This window comes from Chelonia mydas, chromosome 6 (assembly GCF_015237465.2).
Source record: "Chelonia mydas isolate rCheMyd1 chromosome 6, rCheMyd1.pri.v2, whole genome shotgun sequence".
NCBI classification, from domain to species: domain Eukaryota; kingdom Metazoa; phylum Chordata; order Testudines; family Cheloniidae; genus Chelonia; species Chelonia mydas.
The window spans coordinates 21868802-21893437 of NC_051246.2; the positions used below are offsets into that span (position 1 = coordinate 21868802).

General features: G+C 44.7%; 1 protein-coding gene across 2 annotated transcripts in view; it reads left to right on the plus strand.

Annotated features, from left to right (window-relative positions):
• The window catches only part of LOC102930923 (SITS-binding protein), a 72986-nt gene extending 52152 nt beyond the window's left edge, over positions 1-20834 (plus strand). For both annotated transcript variants that reach the window (XM_043549712.1, XM_037899518.2), the window contains 2 exons: positions 1884-2063; positions 18535-20834. In XM_043549712.1, coding sequence (XP_043405647.1) covers positions 1884-2063; positions 18535-18708 — 354 coding nt within the window. In that variant the 3' untranslated portion in view covers positions 18709-20834. The remainder of the gene's footprint in view (positions 1-1883; positions 2064-18534) is intronic.
• The last annotated feature ends 3802 nt before the right edge of the window (positions 20835-24636 follow it).

Genomic DNA, 24636 nt, shown 5'->3' on the forward strand with positions numbered 1-24636 from the left:
GCGGTTAACCAGTCTAGAAGTCAGAAAGATATGAACAACAATGCAAGGTCTGTGTTTGAGAGAAATACCTTACCTAAAGGAGATAGAGAATGCCTTTTGGGCTACCAGTGCCACCTGAGATTCCAGGAGCAATCAGGCAACCTAAATCACCATCAAATTGTTCACCACTAAAGGCTTGGCTACACTTGCATGTTAGAGCGCATTAAATCAGCCCCGGGTGCCCTAACTCCTGAGGTGTCCACACTGGCAAGGCACGTAGAGCACCTGGACTCTGCAGCTGGAGAGCTCCTGGTAATCTACCTCCACCAGAAGCATAAAGCTTGCTGTGCCCCGGCTGAAACGCCCAGGTGTCAGTGTGGTTGATGTGTTGCATTACTGCACTGTGATTGGCCTCTGGAAACATCCCATAATCCCCTGAAGTCAAGAGGCCACTCTGGTCATTGTTTTGAACTCAGCTGCAGGCATGTGGATATCCCCTTTCAAAGCTCCGTTTCTGACAGCCCGCTGCTTATCTGCTCCAGGACAAAGCAACCCATTACTGTGGAATGCTGCTGCTGTGAGTGTGTGTGAGAGAGAGAGGCGGGGCGAGGGGGAAGGGGATCTGCTGCTGTCTGAACTTACAAGACAGCATGCTGACACACTGCCTCCCAAAACACACTGTCTCTCCCCCCACATACACACAACACACTCCCTGTCACACTCCACCCCCAACCCCATTTGAAAAGCACGCTGCAGCCACTTGCACACTGGGATAGCTATCCCAATGCACTGCTCTCTGTGGCATTGCAAGAGCTGCTAATGTGGCCACGCCAGTGCGCTTGCAGCTGACAGTGTAAACACACGGCAACGTTTTCCCTGCTGCTGTCTCCGAAGGCTGGTTTAACTCCCAGCACTCTACATCTGCAAGTGTAGCCAAGCCCTTGGACAAACACTAGCGAATACCCCTGAACTGTAGGAAGCAAACCACAGCTACTGGACTGGCAAGGTCCTTTCCCCAATCTATGGGCACTGCTATCTTGTCTGGGTTAAGCTGTAGCCAGGTCACTCTCATCCAACCCTCAATAACAACAAAGCAGTGATAAGTGACACTCCCCGCCGTTCAGGTCTGATGAAAGTGATATCTAGAGCTGTGTACTATCAACATACTGATGACACCATTGCCCGTGAAGTCATGCTGTCTCTCCCAGCAGTTCCACATACACATAGAAGAAGAGTGGTGGTAGAACAGAACACTGCAGAACTGCGCTCCTGACTTTCCTTGAAGCAAATAAGTGCCTGGGAGATAATGCACTTCCAGTGCTCCCCAGTTTAGCATGGCGGTGGATCACCCCTGAAGAGCTGACTTTCCACCAAGATGATTGCACTTCAAGGGAACACTCTGCCGAATGTTCAGAAGCAGAAATGATAGTCAGAGAAACAGGGTGTCCTTCTGTATGCACATCTCCCTGCTGCATCTGAAACAGCAAGTATCTAGAATAGAATCAAGCAGGCTGATCTCGGACATGGAGCTGAGGGAGACTATAAGGGGGAAATGATTCATGAAAATTCAGGGTGGGAGAGTGAGTGCTTAAATCACACCCTCTACGTGAGTAGGAGAGGGTTAATCATTTATGGGTTAGAAGAGATGAATCCAAAGGGGATATTACCAATACACACAGCTCCTAGTGGAGTTCATAGCTACAGCTATTATCAATCTATCACAGCTGTTTGCACATGATTGTCTGGTGTGTCTATTGATCATTCTGCTAGGATTTACTGTGTCTGCTTTTCTGGGCAACTACTCTTTTCCTCCAGGAATACACAAGTAGGCTTAAAAGTCTCATTTTTCTGCTCTTATATTGCCATCTATTAAGTGAGAGAATATGCTAAATTCTTCTCCTCAGGTACTGAATCTCACTAGGCAATACATACAGAGGCATCAAGATTTTGTTGTCCCGCTCATTGTAAAATTCAGCAAGGAATGGCTCTCCTGGGGGTACCCCATCTTCCGGCCGCTGTGGTGGCTCAGCCCTAATGACCCAGTCACCTTCACTATAGATGACGAATTCCTCATTGGAGACGAGGTAAGAAACATCGAGATTTGGGTACTAATTGCACGCAGCAACATTTAAGATTATCATTAAGACCAGGTACCCCCTGATGCCTGCACTTCACTCCCGATCCATCTTCACTGAATGCTCCAAATTAAATGCCATTCCTGTGTTAGAAACATAGGAACTGAGCCAAAGCCCAATGAAGTCAATGGAAAGACTACCATTGACTTGAGTGGGCTTTGGGTTAAGCCCACAGACATTAAAGAGGGAAAAGACCAATTAAGTCATTGGCACTTATCCAAACCTGGAGGCCAATGGAAGATTTCCCCCTATATTCTCTAGAGCTTTTCTCGGTCTAATTTTAAATGGCTCTGGTGAGTGAGCTTCCACCACATCCCTGGGGAGGCTCTTCCACAGCCTATCAGATTTTACTGCCAGTTGTTTCCTGGTAGTTGGCCTAATTTTTTTCTCTTGAGTTTCATCCCGTTACTCCTAGTTATGGGCCCTTTGCCCACCCTAAACAACACTTTTTCCTTTTGACATTTATATCATCCAAATACTTGCACTCGTGATCAGATCCCAACCTTTGTCATCTCTTTGCCAAGCTAAGCATAGTTAGCTTTTAAAATCTTTCCTCATAAGTCAGAGGCTTCAGCCCCTTCGTCATTTTTGTTGCACTTCTCTGAATTCCCTCCAATTGCCCTACCTTTGGAGAGCTTGGCAAAGACTACACAAGAATGATTTTGATTTATGGGATGTTCTCTGAAGTCTCCTCTAACCCCTGCAGCATCAGTATTTCACTGCTGTGTTTACAACGCTTTGGCAAAGTAGCTGCCACTTATAGCGTTGGTATAAAAGACAGGAATTTCCAACGATCTGAAACTTCATTCATCTCCTCTGCCCATTCATTTTCCTTAATGACCCCTACCAGTCCAGTTGCGGAAAATCATTGGTTTGTTACTGTAGGATCCTCTATACATGTGCACTGGTTTGTTTCTCATAGGGTTGGTTGTGAGCACTAGCAGAGGCCCTCTTGGTTGCTTGTGGGAGCAGGGCTGTGTGCTTGCCTATTGTTATAGGCTTTCTCTGGAGCACTGAGCTGTGTGCATCTAGTTTATTATTGTAAGGTTAATCAGGTGTTTATTGACTCTTCTAATTTTGATGAGGAGCTGAGAATTTACAAAAAAAGATTGAAACTTGGAAATCAAAATAAATATTAGGCGCAATGTTGGCTACTGGATGATGCCCCCGTAGCTATGTGTGTTTCCATTACTGAAAAGAGAGCGCACAGCATTGCAGTTTATAATGCATTTCTTGATTACTCATAGACGATTCGGTTGTTTGTTTAACCAATTACTTTTTTTCTGCCAATTTTTCTGTTCTATTTCCATGCAAAAGGGAGATGAGAAGCAAAAAGCTGAGAGCCAGGAATTCCTAAAATCTGATCCCAGCTCTGTCACTGACTTTCTGTAGTCTTGGGCAAGTCACATAACCTTTGTTTCAGTTTCCCCATTTGTAAAGTGGGGTAAGAATAATAATATTCAGACATTTCACTGGCATTCGTTAATGTTTTTGAAAATGAAAAGCACTGAGTCAATTTTCAGCTAATCAAAATGTCAAAAAATTTCAGTTTCGGTTGAATGAAACATTTTGTTGTGACAAAATCAAAATGGTTTTGATGTTTTTAGTAAAAATTAGAGAAAAACTTGAAGCAAAAAATGTTTAAAACTGAAAAAATGGAAACGTTTTGATTTAAAAAAAATTTTTTTTTCAGCCAAAACAATTCAGTCAAACTGACATGAATTCATTAAACGTTGTAGCCCAAATATGCATTTTTTACTGAAAAAAAGGTATCAGCTGAAAAATTTTGCCCAAGTATGGTCATGATGTGAAGGAAAACTGAGATTGCCTGGTGTATCCGCACAGGCTGAGGTCTATGCCCTGCTGAAGGGATTAAAGCCTGTAGACCAGGGGTTCTCAAACTTTTATACTGGTGACCCTTTTTACATAGCAAGCCTCTGAGTGCGACCCCCCTTATAAATTAAAAACACTTTTTTATCTATTTAACACCATTATAAATGCTGGAGGCAAAGCGGGGTTTGGGGTGGAGGCTGACAGCTTGCGACCCCCCATGTAATAACCTTGTGACCCCCTGAGGGGTCCCGACCCCCAGCTTGACAACCCCTGCTGTAGACAAACAGGCTGGTGAACTTGCTTGAGGCTATTTTTGATCCCCTAGATGCTCATATATAAGGCAATTTCAGCATATTAAAGAGCAGTTAACATTCTTACTCATTTTCCAGTAGAGTTTCAAACTCAGCTGATATCTAATTAAGTTGCCTGGGAGCTTTTTTTATTTGATCGTATCAAGATTAATTTAAATGTCTAAATATTTTTGTGAATTTGGAATATTCACACATTGATCTTGGCTTTTATAGCTTTGAGTTTATTGACTATCTGCCTCTGCAGTTTGTCTTTCATTGCATTAAGACTCACTAAGTATTCACTTAGCATATAAATGGTGTGAAATTTAGCATCTAGTTATGGCCTTATTAAATCTAGAATGTATGCTCAAAGAGCAATTGATGACTCATTTAAAACTTTGAAAAACTTATTTCTAATATATATCCGCTTTGATATTGTATATTTTTGTTATCTCTTCTCTAACTCTTGATTATTTGAAAAATTGCATAAAAACCGAGGATCATGGTGGTTTAAGATTTCATTTGCAGTTTATTCCCTGAAGTCAGAATCTTCTGTTGGGACATCACGTTCATCTCCACAGCAGTGCATTGTGATGTCACAAACAGAATGATGATTTCAGCTTCAAAACCAATCCAAAATACAACGCCATGCGTCAGTTCCTTGGTAGGGTTTTGCCAAAAGTAGCTTTGATTTGAAGGGTTTTAAAATGGGCAGTGGAAATTTTAAAGCCTGATTTTTAAAAGTGAATATCGTTCTGGAGACTAACAGTCATCTGGGCCAAAGTTTTCAAAAGTGACTAACGATTTGGGGTGCTTTGGTTTTGGGTGCCCAACTTGTAGCCTGATCTATGTGTATTAATTATACTGATTACTTAGGAATTCCCAGGTATTACTCTGAGGTTTGACAGGTTCTTGTCCCAAGATTGGGCCCAGTATTATTAAAATTACTGTTCAGTTGGGAATCCTGATGTGCACTGTTGCAACACTCACACTTTAGGAACCTTCTGTCTTCGTAATAGTTTATTAATACATTTAGCAAAGTTGCAAGCACTCTAACCCAGCAAGGTAGATGGAGATAATAGAGAATGTACATCTGAACATCCATATACTCACACCATCCCTTGCAAAACAACCTCAAATGTTAACCAATATCTTCCTCACCATCCATCACCTTCCTCATCCTCACCAGTGGCCATCATCCTGGCACCTCCCAAGGGCTACATCTCTCTCTCCCTCTGCACACAGGCTGGGCTACAACCTTTATGATATGCTGTGCTGACACCACTTCCTTATTTGTATTTCCTTGCTCTACTAATGTTGGGGAGCCCTTCTCCTACGGGTGAGTATATTAATGATCTCAAATTATTATCATATATGTCAGTTCGTTGCCATGGCCCTCTTGTGGTCAGACATCTGCAGATGTTCCTATCTAAAATATCCCAAAGTTGGTGTTAGCTCATCTTCCTGTGGTTGCCGGTGTCATTATGTACAGACTTCCCCCTTAAACACTCTATTCCCCAAAACTTAGGAGTGACCATTGGGCCATTTATCTGTGCCAAAATTCATAGGCCTCAAGCCTTATGCTAACTGCTGGAGCCAGTGTCTTACAGGACACAGGCCTGCGCTGTAGGTTCCTTGCATTACTGCTAAACCTGAGACACCTTAAAGTGGCTAAAGCTCAGAAAGTGTTAGGCATCCATCCAGAGATGTATTCAGGCAATTTGGGACTCTAGGCACACCAGGATATGCAACCCATTGTGGCCCTGCCTCTTAGGGTTGCCAGCTTTCTACTTACACAAAATCGAGCACCTTAGCCCTTCCCCTCACCCGAAGCCCCACCCATGCTCCGCCCCTTCTCATAGGCCCCGCCCCCACTCCACACACACACACCCCATCGCTCGCTCTTCCCACCCTCGCTCACTCGCTCATTTTCACCAGGCTGGCTCAGGGGGCTGGGATGCGGGAGGAGGTGACGGCTCTGGCTGGGGATGTGAGCTCCAGGGTGGGGCCGGAAATAAGGGGTTCAGGGTGTGGGAGGAGGCTCTAGGCTGAGGCAGTGGGTTGGCACGCGAGTCGGGGTGAGGGCTCCGGCTGGGGGTGCAGGCTGTGGGGTGGGGCCAGGGATGAGGGGTTTGGGTGCTGAAGGAGGCTCTGGGCTGGGGAGTGGAGCCGAGCGGTTTGGAGTATTGGAGGGGGCTCCAGGCTGAGGCAGGGGGTTGGGCTGTGGAAGGAGGTATGGGCTCTGGGCTGGGGGTGTGGGTTCCGGGGTGGGGCCAGAAATGAGGGGTTCAGGGTGCAGGAGGGTGCTCCGGGCTGGGACCGAGGGGTTCGGAGTGTGGGAGGTGGCTCTGGGCTGGGGTAGGGAGCTGGGGGTGTGTGAGGGCTCTGGCTAGGGGTGCAGATTCTGGGGTGGGGCTGGGGATGAGGGGGTTTGGGGTGCAGGAGGGTGCTCTGGGCTGGGGATGAGGGGTTTGGAGGGCGGATCAGGACTGGGGCAGGGGGTTAGGGTGCGGGGGGAAGGAGGGAGGGCTCTGGGGTGGGGAACCTTTTTTCTGTCATGGGCCATTGACCCACAGAAAAAAATCAATCATGGGCCACTCACTCACCCGTGGAGGGGCGATGGGGGGCGGGAGCATGGAGGCTCACGGCTTCCCCCCGCAGCAGGACAATCCAGTGCAGTGGCTCCTGTCCTGTGGCGGGGTGCTGCGGGCCGGATGAAATTAACCATGGGGCTGGATCTGGCCCACGCCTAGGTTCCCCACCCCTGCTACACATAGGAGCCGGAGGGGGAGACATGCTGGCTGCTTCCCAAAAGCCACGTGAAGTGCGGTGCTGCCAATCAGACAGTCAATGGCCTGGTCTGCAATGCTGACCAGAGCCCCCAGGATCCCTTTTCAACCAGTATTCCAGTCCAAAACCGGACACCTGGTCACCCTACAGCCCCTGCACCATAGTGGAGGCTGGTGGCAGGGACCCCTCACATCCCAGAGAGTCAGTGCAGCAGAATGGGACCCCCATACCCCCCCGCCACCAAGCAGCAGCAGGGATTACTTCTTCCCTCTGAAGTGGCAGCAGGGTGTCCCTCAGCCCGTAACCTAACAGCTGAAGTGTATCTGCTTCGGTGGGTGGGCCAGGCCTACTACACTTTTCTCCTGTCACCTCACATAAACAGAGTCTTCTGCTGGGGTGGTCTTGGCAGGGACCATCAGGGCATTGGACCTCAGAGTTCACACCCCTTTGAGATGCATGGGACAGTTCACATCTCTGAGTCATTATTTCAGGCTCTCTGCAGACTTGGGCAGACATCACTAGGCCAATTTTCAATTTTTTCGTTACAGCCATAAGGGCTAGAGATTTTTTTTAAAATAAAAGCTTAGAATCTGAAGTCATCGCATGACTCCAGGTGCTGGGACCCTATGTGTGGCCCTATCATGCCTATGCCCTAATCCAGCCCTATGTTTGCCCTCTGAAAATCATATCCTTTCAAGAGGTCTCAAGCTGGGCACCCAAAATATCACTAGTCTCTTTTAAAAATCTTGGCCTCAGGTACTAGCATTTGGACCTGCAGTTAACTGTAAGCACAAGTAATTTGGGTTAGAGAAGTGTGTTTGCCAAAATTGAGACTATTTTTAAAATCAGGCTCTGTGTGGGCACATGGGTCATGTTTTAGGGATGATACAGGATAATGTATGTCAGAGATGAGCAATTTTCAAGTGTGGGATGGAGCAAACTCTTTAAAGATAGCAAGTACATTTCTGTGTCTTTTGATAGTCTTATGGCAAGCATTCTTTATCCCTCCTCTCCTGCACTCACACAGCTGCACCTTGGGATATCTCTCATTTTGCCTGTCCCTAATGTAGCCCCTAAGTGGTTTTCTGCTTCTGATTTCCTGCAATACCATGTGCCATTTTCTATACCACGTACTTTGTCTGCTCGCCAAAGCCAGCAGTCCCAATATTTTCAGTCTGTCCTCATATGGAGAGCTCTCCATTCATCGAACCATTTTCATTGCCTTGTCCTTTTCATCCTTTGGAAATATCATCCGAGCAATACTGCCAACGTCACGGTGACTGTCAACCAGTCACAGGTTGCTACACAAGTTGAACTGCCTGAGAGCTGATTTTTCCTTAATCTCCACTCGATCTTTGGGAGTTTTAACTGTCTTTGGCAGAGCAGGACATACCGCAAGTTGCTCAGCATGGCCACGTTCCATCTTTGAGCTTTACTTTTTCTGCTTAAGACATAAAGACTCAACCCTGCAGCTGCAATCTTTGCTCCATGCACATATCCCTGTTCCCTCACAGTTTACCACCAGCTGTGAGGCACAAGACTTTGCCTCCTTGGCAGAGTCAGACACAAACCATAGTTCCAGATTCATACGTGCGTCAGAGTTTTCAGCTCAAGTTTTTCCTCTATAATGGTCCAAAAGTGAACACTGAATCCAATTCCCTTTGACATCAGAGCTGGAGTTTGAACCTCCACTAGTTCGTGTGAGCAAGAGCGATCTTGTGGTTAAGCTTCTGCACTAGTATTCAGGAGACCTGGTTCAGTTCCAAGCTCTGCAACAGACTTCTTGTGTGACCTTGGGCAAGTCCCCATGTCTTTTTCTGTGCCTCAATAGGTAAAACAATGAGGCTTCCTTTTCCCCACCTTTTTCTGCTTTGTTTAGGACTTCCTAGCCTGTCCCTATCCTACCTATCATTTCCCATTCAGTATTAAGACGTAGACTCCTGCCTTCAATTGGCCCCACTGCCCACTTGTTACATTTTCAAACAAGCTCCTTTGTGCTTTCTCCCACGCTGCCCCTCACGCTTGGGAGGCATTCCCCAGAGACATTCACCAGGCTACTTCATTAGCCACCTTCCAATTCTTCCGTAAAACTCTCCTTTCTCATGATGCCTACAAAAAAACGTGACAGTGGTTGGGCTGCTGATGTGCTGAGACCATTGCCTTAATCTTGTCTCCTTGTACTCCCGTCTCTCTGTCTCCATCTGTCGTCTCATGTCTTATGCTTAGATTAATAGCTTCATGGGGCAGAGACTGTCTTTGTGTTCTATGCCTGTACAATACCTAGCACAAAGGTGCCCTGGTCCATGACTAGGTCTCCAAGGCACTATGGTAATACAAATAGTAACTAATAATAATATTTAGATGATCTGTTTTTCAGGGACAGGGACTCTCTCACTAAATGTGTGTGCAGCACCTATCGGAATGGGGCCCTGATTTTGACTGGGACTTCCAGGCTCTACTGTAATAGACATACTTAATGAGTGGATCCAGGATTTTGGTTCAAAGAGTGCCACCTCTTCTCCCCCCACAAATCTCCCCTCCCCCATTCAGGGTGGGGAAATTTCAGTATGCAAGATCAAAGCGCAGAAGACAGCTTTAAAAAATGGTATTCTTTGGAGAGCCACATGTTTCCACGTGTGGCCTTTCACTCGCAGGCACCCTGTCCAGCCCATTCCTTAGGTCCCAGGTTCACTGGTGCCCTAGTGAGTTGTCCAGCAACAACCTTAAAGCCACGTCTGCTACAGATTCAGAAAGAATGAGGAGTACGGACTCCTCATTCTTTCTGCTGATACAGACTAACATGGCTACCACTCTGAAACCTGTCACCATACAGATTCAGAGTTAGTTTCAACAAATGGATTGCTACTGAACATAATGGTTGTATCTGTGAGCTGGTACTCACTGTGCCACAGGACAGAGAGATGGTGTCCAGGTCAGGGCTTCATCTGTCCTGCCAGGCGTGCTGGGCTGCACCTGAGCAACGGGTCTCTCCGCTTTGTCAGACATGCCGCGCTACATCCGGCAATGCCTCTCGCTGTGCACCGGCACCTACTCAGTACACCTGGAAGACACCTGCACTGGTCAGTGTGTTGAGATGCATTTGGGTGACAAGATCCACAGTGCTGCCAAATGTGCAGGGCTAGATCTGGGTAAGTTGCCCGCTATGCCAACTGGACAGGCCAAGCTGTTTCTGAGCAATGCCACCCACTTTTCTGCCAGATCCATTGGGTTCATTTGGCTGATGGCACCTCACGGGCATGGTCTGCCTCTGGGTGATGCCACTTGCTTTGCTGCTGGACACCGCTCCTGGGCCAAGCTGTTTCCAGGCAACGTCCCTCATTGTACTGCCAACCAGCTGGCTTACTTGGGTAACGGTGCCTGCTGGACTGCGTCTGTGTGATGTATCCCACCACGCTGTCAGATGTGCATCCACAAGACTCCATCGGCTGGGCCGCCAGACTTACCTGGTCCACATTCGTACCATGCTGCTGCCACGTGTGCCAGACTGAGTCTAGGCTTGGTGCCCGTTGTGCTGCTGAGCACATCTGGGGAACAGCACCCCGGTGGCGGCCAGATGTGCTAGACTGAGGATAGACAATGTCACTCACTGCACTGTCAAACTGTGTCTCTGTGATGGCACGCGCTGTGCTGTTAGGCATGCTGGGATGAGTCTGAGTGACAGTACCAGCTGGCACTGCCAGAGGCACTGGGCCATTTCCTGATATTCCCTTGACACCACGAGCAGCAAAGCAGTCACCAGTAGCTGAGGGGTTAAACAGCCAGCAGAGCGAAGCGAGTCAGAATGCAGCTTGCCCCAGCTCCAGTTGCTGCCTGGGTGCCTGGGTGAAAGGAGAACAACACATGTGTGACAGGGAGAGAAGTATAAACATTTAAATTGAAAACATATTTTATTATCTGTGTTTATTATTTGATCTTGAAATCTGTGGGCTAGGTGGGCTTTTCTGGCTGCGTCGGGGCTGACTATCATATATCAGCAGTCTGGGAATTATGCCAGGGCTCAGCTCCAACAGTTCACAGAAGGACCGTGGGGATGGGAGGTCAAACTGGATGAAACAGGCACTCCATACTCCACCCCCTATTTCTGACAGGTGAGTTCCAACACTGCAAGCCAAATCCTGCTCACTCACAAATCACTGATAAAACTCCCATTTTCAGTAGGGGGCCATGTGTTTTTATACTGGACCAGTGCCCCAGTAAGATGTTTTCATGCAGCTGGAGTAACCGTCTTTTTGATTAGAGGAAAGAGCAGAACCCTGACCACTTGTGGTCATTAAAGATTCCATGGCATCTCTCACAAAATGCAGTGAGTTAACCCTAGCATCCTGTGACCTGTACGTTTAGTTATTCGTTTCAATTGTCTCAAATCCCTTGTTTTCCCAATAATTTGGGATGAAGAATGTCCCGATTGCAAATCCGGGCTGACCATGGAAAATGTTCTTGAATGATAAACTTCACAGAAAACATTTCTACAATAACAAAGGTCTGGAATTTTGGCTGTAATGTTGAAGATTAGTTACAATCACAAGCAATCGAAAACATATTTCCTTCCTGAAAACCCCTTGAATTGAAAAATCTCCTGTGCAATTGAATCAGACAGCTCCAGTACAGTAATGTGATCTGCATTAGCAGGAAAATATTCTCTTTTAAGATACCACAAGCTCAAGAACAAAGATGAGAACAACCTCAGACCTATCTCCTAAAAGGTGGAGAGCCAAAGTTTGGCTGAAAGTTCGGCTCCTAAAATAAGATACAATTTAGTGTGTTCTAGGCAAATACCGCAATCAATCTCTAGTGGTTCTGATGAAATCAGAACTGATGCAAGCATAAGCCTATTCCACCATTCAAAACAAACCTGAGCCAAATGTTTTATGAGCTCAGAAAGAGGTTGGATATTATTATTTTACATTTTCATGCAGCCTAGCTCGTTGGGGCTGGAAGTACTAAAATATAGCAAAAAAAGGCCATTCTTGTGTAATGTCTGGCACCTTCAGCACCAGGGAGTATTGGGACATATGCAAACTGTTCTGAAATGTCCAACCACTAATGTAGCGAGGGATCTAAATCATAGGACAGTTAACTGAACTGAATCTTTGACAGTCTTCCATTACTATAAGCAACTTCTCCGAGGCAAAATACAAACTGCCATTTTGGTAAGGCTGAAAAATTGTTGCTTGATTGATTTCATTGAGCTTTGCATCACCAGCGACATTGGATTAGGGAGAAGGTCCCTGCTTTTGGGCCCAATCCTCATCCTACTAAAATTCATAACCAAACATCCATTGATTTGAAATTGGAGAAGGATCTGGCCCATTGTAAATCCTTTCCTATATGCATATTTAAATTCACTGTGAAGACACAGGAAGAGAACACGGAGACTGTGGCTGTTGCATTGATACATTGGAAAATATTTGGTGTACTGGCACTTGATAGCACTGCAGCAAATTGTGGTACTGCATCTTTTTTATGCCCTTAAAGTGCGAAGTCAGAATGTCAATGGAGGGAAAAACAAGAGGAAGGAAAGCTAGGAAACGTTGCCATCCCTGTACATTAAAAATGCTTCAGTATTAAAAGTAAACATAACAGTGTCAAAAGCATTCCACGGAGCCAGCCAACTAATAAATTCTTTCATTTGTGAATAACTATTTGATGGAAAAATGGCCCAAATTCACAATGAATATTATTTGCAGTGAATTATTTGACCAGCTGATAACCATATGGAATAGAAAACCAGAAAGGTGCTCAGATGTCGCAACAATGCTCATGGAGTACATAGAAAAGGAAGCCATCATATGATCCTGTGTATAATCTGTTATTTCTCTAGAAATTTACAGTTTCTCTACAGTGCCACACTATTTAGAAACTCCTTCCATAGTTTTTCAAAAATGAGAGGGAAACAATTATACTAATCTTTTGGGGGATAGGTAAACCTTGTACTCCTGTCTGTTTCCAGCTGTCGTCTCTTGTTTCATATTTTGATTGTCAACTCTTTGGGACAGGGACTGTCTTAATTCTGTGTTTGTTCAGCATCTAGTACAATGGGATCCATGACTAGGGCTCCTAAGTGCTACCATAGTACCAATAATACTTAAGGATAATAATAATCTATGTGTGACGGGTTCAGTCACAGAGACCCACTTGGGACTGCCACCTTATGTGCTGAGACTACCTCTGAGCCCGTTTTCTCTGCCAGTTTAGGCCTCCAGAACCCTGCCTTGTTGAGCCACACATGCCAGTCTGCTCCAACACAGACCCAGGGTCTGAACCATGCCCCCCAAAGCTGCAGACTTAACTGAAAACAGCTTAAGAAGTGCTCCTGTCTCCAGCACCAAGACACCCAGCTCCCAATGGGGCCCAAACCCCAAATAATTCCGTTTTAGTCTGTATAAAGCTTATAGAGGGTAAACTCATAAATTGTCCGCCCTCTATAACATCAATACACAGCTTTTTGCTCCCCCAGGTATTAAGTACTTACTCTGGGTTAAATAATAAGCAAAAAGTGATTTTATTAAGTATAAAAAGTAAGATTTAAGTGGTTTCAAGTAATAACAGACAGAATAAAGTAAGTTACCAAGCAAAATAAAACAAAACATGCAAGTCTAAGCCTAATACAGTAGGAAACTGAACACAGGTAAATCTCACCCTCAGAGATGTTCCGATAAGATTATTTCACAGACTAGACTCCTTCCTAGTCTGGGCCCAATCCTTTTCAGAGCAACATTTTGGTTTATGGACTGGGTACAGCAATCACTCACATGCCCGTAGTTACAGTCCTTTGTTCCAGTTTCTTTCGGGCATTTCTTTGGGGGTGGAGAGGCCATCTCTTAAGCCAGCTGAAGACAAAATGGAGAGGCTTCCAGGGCCTTTTACATTCTCTCTCTAGTGGGCGGAAACCCTTTTGTTTTCCTGTGCAAAATCACAGCAACAAGAATGAGTTTGTAGCCACCTGGGCAAGTCACATATCCATGAATGATTCAGCTTTTTGCAGGCCAACGCCATTGTTTACATGTTAGTTTGAACGTTCCCAGGAAAGCTCAGATGTGGACTGGGGTCTCCCAAAGTCCATTGTCAGTTAAGTGTTTCTCGTTTGGACATTTACTCAGAATAGTCCTTTCTCAAGAAGCTGACCAAATGCTTCACTGATGCTACTTAGAATCAAAAACATTGAGATACAAGTACATAGCCAATATTCATAACTTCAAATACAAAAATGATACACACAGCATAATCATAACTAGCAAATTACAACCTTTCTATAGACACCTTACTTTACCTCCTTTGTACAAGATTTGGTGCGACTATAGGACCTTGGTTGCAACAATGATCTATACGGTCACAGTTCATGTCAATAACGTCACACTATGGTGAAAGTTAAATGTCACCAGCCTATGACTGGAACAGGCAAACATTATTTTAACCCAGTCCCAGCCATCTAATCTTCCACATAATAATGGCTAGAAGAACCATAGCTGAAAGCTCAGCAGGCACCAATGAGTAAAGTGACCATATGACCTGGGTTTCACCAAAACGGTCCTGGTTTACCATTGTTGTTTGCAGTGTTGTAGCTGTGCTGGTCCCAGGATATGAGACAGACAAGGTCGGTGAGGTAATATCTTTTATTGCACCAACTTCTGTTGTCTCTTTCACCAACGTAAATTGGTCCAATAAAAGATATTAACTCACCCACCTTGTCTTTCTAGTTTACCATAATATTCTCGTGTCCTGAGAACTTCTTTCTGGACTCCCTAAAATGCCCGTTTTGTTCATTTTATCAGTCAACCTTTTTTTTTTTTTTTAAATAACTACAAAATATTTATTCACGGTATATTATTATGTTGAGTAAAATTTGCATTGGGTTTACTGGGAATACACAGTCCCAGTGGAACAAGTGTTCAGTGTGATAAACAGTATTTGGCATAAAGAGAAAAGCCAAAGGAGCATAGGCACTATCAAAGCTGTTTCTTAGCTCAACGTGAATGTTAATGGCACTTGTTCCATTTTTCATGATAAATTTACTGAGATACTGGAAGAAAAAAAATCTTTCCCTCTGCCCACGTGGCGGTTGAGCCAGCAGCTGTCAGGATCACACCAGCACAGTGTTTTGTGTTTTTTTAAAGTGCACTTTTGCATGCGTATTTCACAAGCTTAAAAATGTCACCACAAAAAACTCCCGTTTTTTATTTAGTATGTGTGGTCACTTTATCTGTAAGTGGCCTTTTACAGAATGTTGATTGTTTTGAATAGTGGTTTTTTTCTCATTAGCATCTTTCTCTCATTTCCCCCTTGCTTTTTCAGTCTTTCCGAAGAGGCACATAGATCTAGTAACATTTCAATTTGAATAAAAAACACAGTGTTTTAGTGGGTTCAAAGTTAGGCAAAACCAGCTGGCTCTTCCCTCGAAAAGGCAATGCATTTTTTTTTTTTTTTTTGCAAAACTTGTGTAGGTTCCAGAAAGCCTTTTCCAGTTTCTGAAGTGAAATAATTTCTCAGTGATAAATATTTTTAAGAGCTTGGAATTTGCCATTTATTTTTCAGAAGGGAAAAAAGATATTAGGATGCATCCATCAACTAAAGCTTTTAATCTTTTAAAAAACTGTTCTTTTCCCATAAATTTAAAAAAAAAAAAAGAGCTTTAAAATTCCCTGGAAATTGTGGATTATCATGAAGGAGGCGTGCTGGAGAGGCTGGGTTCCGCGGTATTTTTAGAGGACACAAGGTTACTCCAGATCTCAGAATGAAAATCATTTAATCGGGGGTTAACTCTTTGGGGTTTTTTTATCCAAAGCAATTATCCACACAAGAAGGCATCAGGCTTGGATTTTTAAAGGAATATAGGAAGTTAGGTATCTAAATTCCAGAAAAACTGTCTTCACTGCAGAGTTAACCTGGGCTTTTACCCGGGTTTTAGCTCAAACACCCCTACTGTCCACACATAAAAACCTCTGACCTGGATTTGGGGGTGCTTTAAGCCTGGCCTAGTTTACACGCTGGGGTTATGGGTTAAAGCCCAAGCTCCAGTTAAACTTGAACCCTCCACTTTGCAGCGAGGATGCAGACAAATATCACTCAAGTGCTTGATAGTCCTCCAATGCCCTTCCCACAATTCCCCTCAAAGGACAGACAAGTTCTCATGCAATTGACACAATGGACTGGGAAAGAATCCTAGAGCATTTCAGCCCAAAGAACCATTAGATATGTCCCCAGACACACACAGGTGAGTGCAGAACAGTGACCACACAGTAACGCAGGTAGGGCTCTGCTGTGCAGACACTCACCTGGGCTAGGCTAACCCGGGTGCCAATCCCCTGGATTAGCTACGCAGTGAAGACAGAGACAGAATTTCAGTGGGAGCTGGGAGCTTTAACTCCCCGAGTCTCTTTTGCAAATCCCAGTTTCAGTGTCTCCTGAGTCATTACAGAAAAAATATGGAGACTCTCACACTGAGTCCAAGGAATAGTCAACTAGAGTATTAATGCACTGCTATATAGTAAGTTACCAGCCAACAGATTCCAGGTAAATCATGCAGCCTGCACCACTGTGGACTAACTGTAGCAGTTTAAGATCAGCTCTTCTGGATAGAGAAAAGAAGAGAACAGAAAATGAGCCGGGGGAAAGTCATACACTAAGCAACTGCGGCTAAAGGAAGCAGTGCAGAGTAGAGTCCATTATGGAAAAAATATTATACACATTTTTTTAATTGGTGCCTAGATACCATAGTGATTAGGTACATTAGTAATGCCTAGTCTAGATTAGAATCAACAATCCGCTAGCAATGGAAGGGGCACACATTGGTGCGAGTGCAATTTAGTGTGGTCTTGGCCATTAATTTTGATGTAAATGTTCCTAATATAGCATGAGAGCAGCCTTCCTTGCAGGATTACAGGGCTTTCTGGGTTTGCTCCAAAGCCTGTTGACGTCAATGGGAATTCTCCCATCCAAATCAATAATCTTATTCCTAATTAAAATAAAAGAGTCAGCCTTTATTATTAATTATTACTATTTATTGTTATTATGCCAGAAATATATGAGGTGATAATAAATAACAAAATCTAAGCTATTGAGCAAATATATGAGGTGATAATAAATGACTAAATCTAAGCTATTGAGCAAACTTTGAGCCAGATCCCTGGGTCTGGCCAAGCTGCACTCAGTGTGTGATCTAAACAAGTCATTTAATCTCATAGTCGTAAAGTTTAAGGCCCCAGAAGGGACCCACTAAAAGATCATTTCATCTCTGTCACTTTTCCCCCATCAGTAAAATGGAATAACAACATCCCCTTTCTCTCTCCCTTTGTCTGTCTTGTCTATTAGGATGCAAGCTTTTCAGGTCAGGGGCTGATAAGAGCTCCACGTAAAGAACTGCATACCAGAAACCATTTGCAGTGCATGCCATCTTTTATTTTTCCTGAAAAGCCTATGAACAATGCTGCATATTTTTGAGTGTGGTCTACTGGCAGCTTTTCTATTAACTCTGTATTAGAGGTGGCTGGAAACAGGAATTTCCATTTAGTGGGCAATTTTACATTTCTGGGGGAAAAAATCATTATGAATTGGAACAAAAAATACGAAGTTTCCTGTGAAACAGAAATTTTCAAAAAATTCCAGGGACCCGGGCCGTCTAGGGAGCCGGCCAGCCCAACCATACATCAAGTGGGAGCGCAGGAGCCTGGGAAGCCTGGCAGCCCACCCACACATCACCAGGCACCTCGTGGAGCCAATCACCTGGGGAGCCAGTGATTCTGGAATCCCAGGGAGCCTGTGAGCTTCCCCCACCAGCCATCTAGTAGGCTGACAGAAAACCAAGCAGGCTGGCTGGTTTCTTTTCAAAGTTTAGACAGAACTGACACCTTCCTGTAGAACGTTTGGACTCCATCAAATCAGCATTTTCTGGTGGAAAACTTCCACTGGAAAATTTTCAACCAGCTCTATTATCTACATGTATACAGACATCTCTTTTGTAGAGCACTCATGCAACAGACTATCACTTGACACAATGGGGCTCTGCTGTTGGGTGGGGCCTCCAGGTGAGACAGTGAGGTTATGTCTACACTGCACACCCGTTGCAGTGGCATGTAGGTATGCGTAGCTACATGTGGCAGTGAAAATCAGGCTGCATCCACACTGGTATGTGTAGCCACCTGTGGCAGGGAAAGGCTGTGGTGGAGGGGAGGCAGCAGGAAACGACACTGTTAAAAATAGCCGTGTAGACGGGGAGGCACTGCTTGGGTGTGTAGAGAGCCAAGTGGGGCACATACCCTAAGGTTCTGGCCGGTGCTAATCAATCTCTTGCTCTGCCAGGTCTGCATGAGAAATGTCTGTGGGCCAAATTTTGGCCTTGTGATAGTGGGTGCAACTCATTCAGAACTTATGGAAGACTGTATGGATTTCCATTCAGTTGCACTTGTCTGAATCTGGCCCTCGGTTTGCTTAGATTTGCTGCAGTAAATTCTACCTAGCCCTGCTGAATGCTGTGCTTCTTTTAAATGCAGGTACTGATTGCCCCAATTACAGAACAAGGGCGAGTTCAGAGAGACATCTACCTGCCTGGGGAAGGCCTCACATGGATGGACACCAACACCGCCCAGGTGTTTGATGGAGGAACCTTAATCAGGAACTACTCAGTCAGTCTTGTGGAGGTGCCAGTTTTTGTAAAAGCCTCCTAGATTCCAGGCAGTCCCAGCTCTCAAAAGAGTCACCTACTTCTCAGAAGAGCGATGCTGACAAGACAGGCTCTCTTCCTTTTCAGCCATTTGTGCTTTTCCAGGAACTCTTTTTTTATACAGGTGTTTAAATCTTTTACTGTGATTTGCTACCGTTCTAAAATAGTGAAATACTGCAGGAGCTTTGGTACAAAAAATACACACATGTAGCACATCTGCTGAGATCATCCAGGTTCATCTGACCCTATCCTGTGTGTTAACTACCAGGAACGTCTCTGATTAACTAGTAGTGAAAGAGAGACACCCTCAAAGTCACAGGGTAATGAGAAAGCAGATGGATTCAATGTCTACTGGAAATATTCCCCTGTTTGGGGGGAAAAATAATTAAAGTAAAGAGGAAGCTCTAAGCAGAGCCAGGTATGGACAGACAGCAGGACTGGCTGCCTTGAAAAGAAACAGTCTTGGTTGACCAGGTCTAACTGCCGGCCAGAGTCTTAGTGAAACAGGATTGCATCATCACCTACCTTCTACAGACTGCAATGTTTGGTTTGGGAAACCTGCAGCATCCAGTTCTGGGTCTTGTGTCAATGTCTTTATTTTCGTCTAGGAAAAAGTTAGTGTCTTATTATTAGACAAAACTTACAAAAAAAGGAGAGGGCAGAGAAAACTGTTCTGTAATGTGTGGCTGCAGGTCACAAATGTGAGATGTCTTCTCCATTCCTTATGGATGATTATTTGCCTTGTGTAGTTTTAGAGACTATCCTGTCTGCTGCCTTCTGCCCCTGCTTTCTCACTCCAGAGTGCCCCCCTCCCATGGCTTGAGAACACCCCAAAACTGAAATCAGCCTTTGCTTATTTTTGGAACTAAGTAGCCTATTTGAAGCACAGGGATGTGTGTCTTATGCAGCAGCTGGGACTCAGTACACTGAGGATGTTCTAGAATGGCAACACTTAAAACATTCAAAAGGTTCTAGGAGGCTACAAAGAGAAGATTATTTTCTGTAATGTTAGGAGCTCAGCAAACACATGAGTTCTTAGTAGCTGATAAGATGCTGCAGAGGCTGGACATACATAGTGTTAGCATAACTGGAGGGAAGGAACAGCTTCCGAGTGAATTCAAATGACCGTACCAAGGGGTGCATATATATAGGAGGGCGGCTCAGATTTTCAATGCTAAAATTAATGTAAATGGTACAATTTCTTTGTGTATCCCATGACAAGTACCCAACTTCACTCATAGGAAACGTCTTACTGCTTTGTCATACCCTTGGGATAAACGGGCCAGATGCTCAACGGGTATCACGTTCTATTGACCTTAGTGGAGTAAGGCCGATTTACATCAGCTGATGACCTCTCTCATGGTCTTCCTTTTAGATCAGGAACCACTCAGGATTTTCCTAATTTTATCAAGAGCATCTAGGACTTTCTGGAGTGTGAGGGGGCCCAAGAGCAGTGTCAAAATGCAGGGTGCCGCAAGGGGTCAAAGGCTGTGTATGGGAGGGGGAGCCCTCTGTGCCACACAGGGAAGGGGCTCGCTCTGACCATGCACAGGAGGTTGCTATGGCACGGTGTACAAGTTTAGCATGAAAATAACTTGCATACTGTAGGAGACAGAAGAGACTGGCAAAGAAGAGATGCCTTTTGGTGCTGCCCTGACAGCACTGAGTGGCCTTTTAAATGGAGCCCAAACAGAACAGAATAGATTTTAGCTGCTGCCCTGAGCTTGTAACTTGACATGGTCCCCTCCAGGGGTTCAGTCTCATCAGCAATTTATATGAAACAAATTGATACTGCAGGCACCGTCCAAATATCCACATCAGACCTTGGCTGTTTGTAAAAGAGGAATTTGCTTCAGCCTCCCGCTCCAAACCAGGACCTTTCAATATTCCCCTCCGACATTGTGCTTATCAAGCACTGACTTCTTCTAAGTCTCCCCGTACTCTCGGTGTGAGAGCCTTTTCCTCTCCTCTGCAGCTCCTGCCATCTGGAAGAACCTTGGGATGTCTCACTGCGTGATCAACCCTCTGTCTCTTTCAAACCCCAGCTCTAAATTGTTATTTTGTTTTCTGGCCTCTGCTTGGTTTCTCCCTCATGCAGCTATTGTATATTGTTTAACGCTGCAATTGTATGATTTACAATAACTTTGTAAAGCATTTTAGGGTAAAGTTTGTATGAAATAAAGTTGTATTGTTAATTAAAAAACTAAAATACACACCCAACATAATTGATTCCAATAGGCACCCTTAGCAAATGTACCACACTCACAGTAGCCCTCTGTGCCCCTCTAGTGGTGGCTGGGCCGTGTATAGAGGTTGGTGAAACTGCTACAGCCTTGAGCAATAGAGCTGGGTCTTTTAATTTAGGCAGTAGAGACATGGAACTGACCACTCAGCCCTAGCAGTGGTCTCTCTGAATGGGGTTTTCAGGCACATTGACAGGTCAGGGGCAAGCTTGTACTGCTTCCCATCCTGTACTAGAGAAGGCCTCCCTGGCTCTTAATCCAGCACTTTTCCCCATTTAATTCCCCCACCTCCCCCGCCAATTGCTTCCTTTAGCACAAATGAAATTCTGCATGGTTGCCCATCCACAATCCAGTGAAAAGCAACCCAATCAACAAAACAGATTTTGTGCAAACAGAGTAAGTACTAATAAGTACTTAATCATACATTCACCTTGTATTATGGATCTAGAGGGTCTACTATAGTAAATGCTGGGAAAGAGCAGCTGACGCTGCATGGAAAAAAATGAAAAACCACCTACTTAGAAGAAGGTCTACTATTTTGGAGGTTCTTGTTTTGTTTTCTTTTTAAAGTTCGGCACAGTATGAAAATGGAAACTTTGTTGCTGAAGTTCATCCACTCTTGCTGCTTCTCCCCCTCCCTTGTAGGCACAATGCCAGATTCCCAGCTGCTATCAATTGGTGAAGCCAATGGAAATGTGTTGATTTACACCAGCTGTGGATTGGGCTCCTCGCTGTCAGATTCAGATTCACAGTTCATTTCCTAGCAAACCACAGTGGGGGTGCCAGCAGAAGAGGATGGCTTCAGGTGAGTGGGAGGCAGCATGTTTTATTAAAAGCTATACCCCAAACTTTGGTGAAATGTGAATGCGTTTGCTATCAGACCCCCCCTTTCCCCTGAGATTACTTAAATGTACTCTCTTTCGGTAATAACACAAACCCTTCAGAAATTAAATGAAGCCACAGAACTCCAGAGTCTCGTTGCTATAGGGTTTGCAATTCAAAACCCTTCAGGAACCAGGAATTCCAGTTAGCATCACTGGCTTGAGGCAGCAGTAGATTATATGACGGTAGCCATCCTCTCTGACAGTTGTCAAGGGGCCCTCAATGGAAACGATGAGACAGGTTGGCTGTTCACAGACACGTCTCATACAGTGTTAAAGTAAGGAGGAGTGTAAGGAGCGGAAGAGCTCCCCCTAATCTCCCTGGCTGGGTAAGGGGCAGTCCCCACAGCTCCCTCTTCTCCTTGGCTGGTGCTGTGATTGCTCCCCACCTTCTGTTCACTTTATTCACTGGTCTAGTGTGAACTTGACCAGCCCTGGCAATTTGGGCCGGAGCAGCGGGTCTCGTGTTTTCATTGGCATAGATCACATTTTAATACAGAGATTGTCTCATTCTTGCAGACACCACTGCCACCTCACGATCGCACAGTACCCCAGTACCAACCACAGCTATTGTTTATATGGAAAGGTTAATCCATTAGGAGAGTGATTATGTAATTTAGATTCTTTTAATGTGAATTAGCAGCTAGAAACAAGGAGCAGAGTTGGCCCCAGGTGACCTGCCAGTTCCCACAGCCCACTAGCAAGTGCTCCATGGACCACAGCTTAGGAACCTGTGAGCTGTTGCTCACTGGCTTCCTTGGCACTTTGTCCCGGGTGGAGCAGAGGTCTGTGAATGCTGGATAATCTCACATACTGTTCAAGGTGTGTGCTACAATACTTTCATTTCCTTTGCTTTTGTGGCTTTACATCAGCCCATTAACAGCCCCTGAACATAAGGTTGTGGCCCAACATAGACAAAGGTGTCATTCTGAGTGTACTTCGTTCTGTGATCATGTGCATTTAGGAGGTGATTTTAAGGTTGGCAAGAATCTGAAAGGTAGACAGACAGGAGAGGGTACCATCCACAATAAGGAACCAGCTCATTAGTAATTCACCCTTTTGTGAAATGGGATGACATTTTTCTGCAGAGCTGCTGTTCTTAAAAGCTGTCGTGGTAACGATACAAGATTATTCATGTGGCCACTTCCTGCTGCAGTCTGAGCAGCTCTCATTTTATTAAAAGAGCTTGATACGGTCTTTATGTGCCAATGCCATTCAGCAAAGCTTGTCATTGCAGAGCCCAGATTCAGCACGATTTCCCCTTCTACAGAAAAGTTGATCCTTAGGGCTGCAAGTCTTTGCTTCTTGCCTGCACCACTGAAACTTTTTTTATTGGATAAAATATGATCTTCCAGGACACAGAGACTGAGCATGAGGATCAGGTTTGATTCACCCATTTGAACTGAAATTTATTCTGACAAGCTGGATGTAGATTTGAATGAGACCCAAATACTTCTACATTTAGTCACAGAAGATGTGAGTCTGTGTCCTCTCCCAGAAGTCTGATTTGTGATTAAATACCTTCAAATCCCAGACAAAGCAAATGCAACCCTCCAGCTTGTCCTAAAAATCAACTCCCTAAAATATCTTGGAAGAAAAGAGGTGGGCGATGGACAGTGCTGCTTTTGATGTCCTTGGCCTTTAGAAAAACTAGTAAAGTCATTTCTTTTCTATTCCCCTTCCCCCTAGCAGGTTAAACAGGCAACTGAATGTTAAAAAAAGGGAGCCCTGGCCAAAGAAATGGTAGAGTGATTATCCCTTTAAGACTGGCAGATTGTGAATGCATTTCCTTGTCAGAAAGGAAGCCCAGAGCCTTGCAGTGCACTTCAGCTTCCCCGTATGAAAGTTATGAGTCTAGCATTGCAGACAGCTTCAGCTGGACTTTTAGTCTGCAAGAGAAGCAATGGCTCCCCCTTGCACATCTGGGGCTTTCAAAATTGTTCGAGCACTTTCACTTTATATTCCCAGGGGACCAGCTGAATAATTTGCCTTTGCTTTGAGGAGGCTCTGCTGATCATGGTATTCACGACTGAAAGACAGGAAATGATGCTTCTAAGGACAAGAGAGCTGGACATTGGGAGCCTGATTCTCAGATCCTGGGCACCTTCTGCAGCCATTTACTTCAGTACAAAGTGGATGTAAAACACTACTCAGTCAGAATGGTAACAAGTTACACCCACTTCACACTGTCGTTAATGACACAGTGCAGGACAATGGACTATTGTTCACTCCCAGGTGCAGTGTAGACATACCCCATGTTTCAGTATTATAGGGCAGTATATGAGATGATGTTGTTTAACAAAGTTATTATATTTCTACCTCTTTTTCAGTTATGGATTCAAATATTTTAAGGCCGGATGCGATCATTAAGACCATCAAGTCTGGCTTCTTGCATAACCCAGGCCATAGAATGTCCTGCAGTAATTCCTGTTTTGATACCAATAAGTTGAGTTTGAGCTAGTGTGTATCTTTTAAAAAGATATCCAGTCTTGATTTAAAGATTTCCAGTGGTGGAGAATCCACCATACCCTTCAGTAAGTTGTTCCAGGGGCTAATTACCCTTACTTTAAAAAAGTGCACCTAATTCCCATTATGAATGTGTTTAGTTTCAATTTCTAGCCACTGGATCTTTTTATGCCATTATCTGCATCAGATATTATTGGAGGCAGAATACTGGAGTAGATGAACCAATGGCCTGCTCCAGTAAGGCAAATCCTGTGTACTAAACACGCCCCATCATAGTGGTTTCCGCATAATAGGCTGCTAGCAAAAGTGAGGGATGCATAAGGGATGCCAGGGCTACTCCAG